The 6811-nt window shown below is 47.6% G+C and overlaps 1 protein-coding gene across 1 annotated transcript in view; it reads left to right on the forward strand.

Annotated features, from left to right (window-relative positions):
* Nucleotides 1-5417, forward strand: part of NECAP1 (NECAP endocytosis associated 1) — a 5724-nt gene extending 307 nt beyond the window's left edge. The window contains exons 2-8 of the mRNA XM_031062295.1: nucleotides 40-258; nucleotides 404-508; nucleotides 900-981; nucleotides 1374-1482; nucleotides 1574-1760; nucleotides 2941-3034; nucleotides 3150-5417. Of these exons, the coding sequence (XP_030918155.1) occupies nucleotides 40-258; nucleotides 404-508; nucleotides 900-981; nucleotides 1374-1482; nucleotides 1574-1760; nucleotides 2941-3034; nucleotides 3150-3198 (845 nt within the window). The 3' untranslated portion in view covers nucleotides 3199-5417. The remainder of the gene's footprint in view (nucleotides 1-39; nucleotides 259-403; nucleotides 509-899; nucleotides 982-1373; nucleotides 1483-1573; nucleotides 1761-2940; nucleotides 3035-3149) is intronic.
* Nucleotides 5418-6811: the final 1394 nt, after the last annotated feature.

Genomic DNA, 6811 nt, shown 5'->3' on the forward strand with positions numbered 1-6811 from the left:
GCAAGAGAGGAGCTGAGACCCCATGTCTTTTTTGGGGAGGGAAGTGGTATGAGGCAGCTGCAGGGCTTGAGGGTTTGGGGCAGAGACTTCTACTGAGGTGGCTGGGCAGAACTAGGGAGGTTGACTATGGTCAGTGTTCAGCTGCTCTTCCTTTCAGGGCGTCTGACTGGAAACTGGACCATCCAGACTGGACAGGGCGGCTTCGTGTCACCTCCAAAGGCAAAACCGCTTACATAAAACTGGAGGATAAGGTTTCAGGTAAGGGAAAGGCAGTGCCCTGCCTGCCCTGCCAAGGCTGTGACTGTGATTGTTGCCCCTAAGCCTGCCCAGAGCTGTGCATGGCAGCCCTGGCCACACTTCAGGAAGGGGTTCCTCTTCTTAACACCTGATTCTTTGTCTGCAGGAGAACTTTTTGCCCAGGCTCCTATAGATCAATACCCTGGCATTGCAGTGGAGACTGTGGCAGATTCCAGTCGCTACTTTGTCATTCGAATTCAGGATGGGACCGGTGAGTTGGGGGCCAATGTAAATGCCAAGTGCTAGGGGTGGAGGAGACCCAGGTGGAGCTGGGAATGTGCCAGGAGGATGAAAATGGTGTTGGGAATGCCAAAAAGGCCAAGTGGTGTGCCTGGAGGGGCTGAGGAGAGGGTAAGCAGAGGAGGTTCTCTACATTGCACAGAGCCCAGGGGCTGGGCTGGGAAGGAACATTTGGTTTCCAAGCATGCCCCGTGGAAAGAAGGATGCATCCTGAAGGCTGGGGACAATGAACTGCTGTGAGCTGCTGGTGTCCATCTCCAGGTTTGTCAGAGAGAGGTAGCACAGAGTGGTTTAGGACAAGCAGAGGGATTTGTGGCCCAGTTGCAGGGCACCTCCAGTGACTCCTCCTGTCTCCTTGCTAGGACGAAGTGCTTTTATAGGCATTGGCTTCACAGATCGGGGTGATGCTTTTGACTTCAACGTCTCTTTGCAGGATCACTTCAAGTGAGTTTTGCTTTTCTGGAATGCTATTTTTCCTCTGGCCTGTAGAACATGGTGGGTGGTGGTGCATGTTAATTTAGCACAGGTTTCCTTGGGGTGGCCCTGAAGCCCTGCTCTGGCAAGGGACACTTGGTGTGCTGCCAGTGGTCGTGCAAGCTGAGAGCCCCTGCAGGGTCAGATCTGTAAGTCTTAGGCTTGGGTCCTGTGATGCTCCAGGTGCAGGGTTAAACAGCTTCATGGGTTTGTGGTGGTTCCAGCTTTGTGCTGTGTGACACCAGGAGTAGGGAGGTAGCTGGTAGGCAAAGTAGTTTGGTAAGGAGAGAGAAACCACACATTTCTCTAAAACACTGTTCCTTTTTGTCACAGGGTCTCATGTTTTGCTCTCTTCTTTTTAGGTGGGTGAAGCAGGAGACTGAAATCTCCAAGGAGTCCCAGGAAGCTGACACACGTCCCAAATTAGACTTAGGGTTTAAGGAAGGGCAGACCATCAAACTAAACATTGGGGTAAGTAGACCAGTTACCCCTGCTTCTTTGCCTGGACGTGCCAATGGAGACTCTTCTTTACACTTCCTTTTCTTTTTTTTTTTAAACACAGAACATGACGTCAAAGAAAGGAGGAGCAGCCAAGCCCCGTGTGTCTGGATCAGGAGGCCTAAGCCTGCTGCCACCCCCACCGGGAGGCAAAATTGCGGTCCCTCCTATACCTCCTCCTTCCTCCACAGCCATTGCCAACCATGTCACACCACCACCTGTGCAGAAATCCAGTAATGCAAGCAGTGCAGGTAAACCTTAGGACTGAGCCAGCAGTTCGTAACACACCAGCAGGTGCTGCTTCAGCAAACTGTGTTCAACCTAGTGCCAGCAGTGCCTTCTGAGACATGGTGTGTCCCAAGGATTTTGGTCTCTTTGGCAGATCCAGTGTCCCCAGTGCAAGAAGGATGTGGACCTGTTGTACTGGGTCCAGAGGAAGGGCATGGGAATGGTCAGAAGGCTGGACCAACTCTCCTGTCAAGAAGGACTCAGAGACTTGGGGTTGTTTAGCCTGGAGAGGACAAGGCTCTGGGGACATGTTTCACTATGTAAAGAGAGTTTGTAAGAAAGATGGAGAAAGACTTCTTACCAGGGCTTGTAGTGACAGGGCAAACGGTAGAGGCTTAAACTGAAAGAGGGTAGATTAGATTGGATATAAAGAAGAAATTTTTACCATGAGAGTGATGAAGCCCTGGAACAGGTTGCCCAGAGAAGGAATGGATACCCCTTCATTAGAAGTGTTCAAGACCAGATTGAACAGGACTTGAGTAACCTGATTTAATGCAAGATGTCCCTGCTCATGGCACGGCAGCAGGACTAGGTGAGATGATCTTTGGAGGTCCCTTCCAACTTAAATCATCCTGTGATAATGTAACAAAGAGAGGTTGCTGCAGTCTTCTGGAGGCTGTGTTAAAAGTGTGACCCTGCAGAGGTGTCTGGAGAGCTGATGATCCCGTTGTGAAGGCAGAGACTTCAGCAGTGCTGTCCATGGGTTTGAGTGAGAAGATAACGTGAACTTCTGAGTAGGGCTCCTGTGGTCCCAGTGTGTGGTTTGTACTGTTAAGGTGGTGCCTGTTCGGCAGCTGTTGTGATCGCTGTGCTTGGGTTGAGTCTGAGCCTTATGTCTGCCGGGAGAGGTAATAAGTGACAGATGTGTCAGGTGGTGTGCTGAGTGGAGACTGAATAGTTCCTGAAGACAATGTACTCTTGCTGGAGGTACAATGTCAGCTGGAGCTGTGCACATTCAGCAAAAGGAGATGCTATTAGAACAAGCCCCTCAAAAAGTCTGACTTCTGCAGGGGCAGCTGGAGTCCCTTAAAAGATTTTCTGCCCTGCCTCCAGGAGTTTGTTTAAGGTGGCAGTTAAAGTGCCTGTAGGGTTATCTGGATAAGCTGATGTATTTTTTTTCTCTCTCTCTCTCTTTTGCCTTAGATATTCTTTTAGATTTAGATGCTCCTGCAGCTGCATCCAAGGCACCAGTATCAGCTACCACAGACCTCTGGGGAGACTTCAGCACTGCATCCAGGTAAACTGTGATGAATGGAACACATGAAGGGTAGTGTCCTGATGGGTGTGGGAAGAACCAGAAGTTAAGAAGTCTTACTGCATCTGCTCATTTGATTTTCCTTTTTTTGTTTCAGTGCTGTTCCCAATCAGGCTCCTCAGCAGTCCAACTGGGTCCAGTTCTGAATGATCAAAGCAGTGGAATGGGACAAATTGATGACCTAGAGGCACCAAATGAGATCAGAGGGGGCACAAACCTCTATAGTCTTCAATCAAATTGGGACAATCCTTCATTTTTAGATCAGACCTTCACTTAAACTTAGTATTTTTGATCCCGCTGAACCTAAAGAGAACATACAGACTCCTCCCAAGATGGGCAAGGAGAAGAGAGGTATCCTTATCGCCTCCATCTACTTGGCCATTACATGGTACATCCTAGCTCTTTTTCCCTGACTTTCCATACAGGGAAAGCAAGAATCTTGAAGAAAGTGGGTACGGGAGGAGGCTGGGTAGGTGCCTCTGGGTTCCTTGTCCTTCAGATTTTCTCTGGCTAGGCTGTTGCTTTTTGTGGCTGCTTTCAGTAGTGACTGCAGCCCCTACAGCTTGCGGTGCTGAGGACAGCTGCATTTGGCTACACTTGCTAAATGGAACCTCTGAGGAGATAGCTCTTTTCTCAACATAAATCCCTCTTGGATTAATGACATCTGTGGTGAGGAGTGACACTCCCCGTGCACACACTACTCTTCCATCTTTGGTGCAATTCTTGGTAGTGCTGCATGTCCTTGTGCTCCTGTGGGAGGAGTCATGCAAGTCCTTGAGTAGGCCTGCTGCTGTTGCGCTGTAGTTCCAGGTGGGCACCCTATCTCCTTGAGGCTCCTGGTTTGGATTGCAGGTTCACTGGAGGAACTTCTCTCATTTTAACTCCTTTCTCCCCTGGCAGAGGCCTCACTGTCACTGAGATGTTTTAACTGGAAATAGCTTTAAGGAAAAAACAAACACAACCTGTTTTTACAATTTGGTAGTTACTTGCACTAGATGACAACCAAGTGATTCCCACCACTCAGCATTTCATGTTCCTGCATCACTATCCTGAGCCCTGGCCTTGTGTTGTGACTTGGCACTGTGTTTCAAGTATTACATATCTACAATAAGAATTATGGTGGGACAATACATTATTCTCTGATGAAGGGACAGTCTCCTTCCCCTTTTTAACTCACTCATTTGAGCAAGAAATGTATAGTAGGCTCAGTCCTGAGATCTGTGGAAGCAAAATTGTCCCACCTCTCTTCCTTATTATGACTTTTCTTCTGAGCCCAGAAGAAAAGGGATGTGAGCTCATTATTGGAACTTATATTTTTATTTTTAATGTGTCCAAGCCCCCTCTATTTCCTCTGTGGTTAAGGGAGTTAGAAAGAGGTAAAAAGCCATGACTTCCTACTTTTTTCTTTGGGAGATTTTCCTGAGGCAGTGTGGACACTACTTCAGCAGCTGTGGATGTGATCTGGGCTGTAAGTCTGTTGATTACTGTGGGCAAACTCACAGGGCAGGCTGGAAATCTCACACTGCTGAATTGCTACCCTTCATGCGGGCACAGAAGCCAAAACACTAGCTGGGAAGTTGGTCTCAGTAACTCTTGGCTGTACCCAGTTCCTGGAAAACTAGGGCATTGGTGCTTTGCTGGAAGGCTTCTTCCTGTTTTGAACACTGAACACAGCAACACTTTTGTGTCTCTAGCACACCTTCACAAGGAAATGTTTCCCTTTGGGCAAAAATTTTACGGTGAGGCTTTTAAAAGAGTAGTTTTGCACCTTGTATTGGCAAAGGTCTTTTGTCATTTTTGTCTGGCTACAGTGAGGGCATTTTGGAGACAGTTCCACTTAGACCATCCCTCTGGGAAGCAACATTCTTGAAATAGCTCTAAAGCTGCTGCAGTTCCACTTGTGGAAGTGGGGACCAGACTGCTCTTGGATGTATTTTAAGTAGTCATTTAACCCTGATTCCCTGGTTCTCTTGGTGTTTCCCCCTGCCAGCCCTCCCCTGCCTTCATAGTCACTCTTGCAGTCTCACTGTACTTCAGCTCCTTGCCTCCTGAACTTGTGGATGGCTGTAGTCTACAAGCAACATCACAGACTCCTGGGTTGGCATTTTGTTTTCTTTGTCTTCTTTTTGTTTGCTCACATCCTTGTGAGGTCCTGTCATTTCAACTATGTATCAATTCCCCAACCAAGGAAGTTGATGGCACCAATTAACAACTAACTAGGAGCCTCTTCTGTATTGTCTTAGTATTCTGGAGATAATATATTATGTATTTGAAAAGCTGAAGAAGCAAAAATTAAAGATATATGTATATAAAGCATAAGATGTACTGGTGCAAATGGTAATTAAACAATACTGGGGAAAAATGCCGTGAGTCTTCTAAGTTGTCAAATTGTTTTTGCTTTAGAAGCCTCTAGGTTGAAGGTCTTCATGTCTCCAGCAAGATCCTCACAGCCTACTTACCCTTCTGCATATCTGTTGTGGCCTGCAGACTGAACAAGAGCAACTTCAGGAGTGATGAGTTCAGGCTCTGTCTGGGCAAAGAGGTAGGAGTGTGGAAAAAGGACACAAAAATGACACAGCTGTTCCACATACGGCAAAAAAAACCTCACACAATATCAAACACAAATCAACAGGAAACAGGCCTGAGTGTAGGTTCCTGTGGGACTTGGTAAGAGTGTGGATAAAGCATGCAAGTGAGAAGACTTAGTTGCCCTGATATTTAGCATCTCAGACATTAAAGGCTTCTACAGCCTACAGGTATTTTCAGTAATTATTTCTGTGCTGGTAGATGGGAAACAGCCTGTGTGTGCTAGAGATGGTCAAGGTGAGCCAAGTGGGCCCTTTGTTCGGGGCAGCAAGGACAGGCTGGCTGGAAAGAGAGGAAGCAGGAAGATGGGTCACAGCAGGGCAGGCAGGGGCAGTGGCCTCACCAGCAAAGGAGCAGTCCTGAAGTACCTAAGTGCAAAGATCAGAGCAGGTCAGGATGAGGATTTAGATAGCAGGGGACAGGGCCAGGCATGGCTCTGCCAGCTCAGGCGGGGTCCAAGGGTCCACTTAGCTGTGATAAGGCCCATGTTGCTGAGGTTTCTCCAAGCCAAACACCTCTATTACTTAAGCTGGACCTGAGTCCAGCCAATCCCCCAGGAGGTGAATATGTTCAGGGCCCTGACATTGTTCTATCAAGCCTGCTTGCAGCCATCTTGCACAGCATGCTTGCTCCGTGTTCCTCTGCCAGACGCAAAGCTGTGTATATGGCTGTGTTGGAAGTACAACACAAGTCTTGTGGCCTGGGTAAAGATAAGAAATCTTAACCTATTAAGTCAGCTGTTTGAATTGTCAAGCATTCTAGTTTCTGTAGTGGCTGGGGAAAAAAAGACATTTTTTCAGCTCTAGGATCAAAACTTTTACCTTATTTTCATAAATAGCATGGGTATGTTGCATAGGTCCTGGCAGGGACAAGATGTAGCATTTTACCCATAAGCTATGGTAGAGCTTCTCAGACCTTTCAGTAGGTACTTGCAGCAGAAAGAGTTGAGAAGCCCAAAAGGGTCTTTCTCCAGAGCAGGAGAATTTTCAGATGAAGTTCACCTAAAGGAAGTGCTGGGATATATTCCTGTTTGTGCATAAAGAAGCACAGAAGACTGGGAAACAGTTCATGGAGGAGAGCTTAGTCATGTGTGGAGATCTTCCCAGGCCCTGTGCCTTTCCTCACAGCAAGACCTGCTAGAATGCACAGCTTGCTGAGTCCTGTGCAAGTTTT

This window comes from Geospiza fortis, unplaced genomic scaffold, assembly GCF_000277835.1.
Source record: "Geospiza fortis unplaced genomic scaffold, GeoFor_1.0 scaffold286, whole genome shotgun sequence".
Taxonomy (NCBI): Eukaryota; Metazoa; Chordata; class Aves; order Passeriformes; family Thraupidae; genus Geospiza; species Geospiza fortis.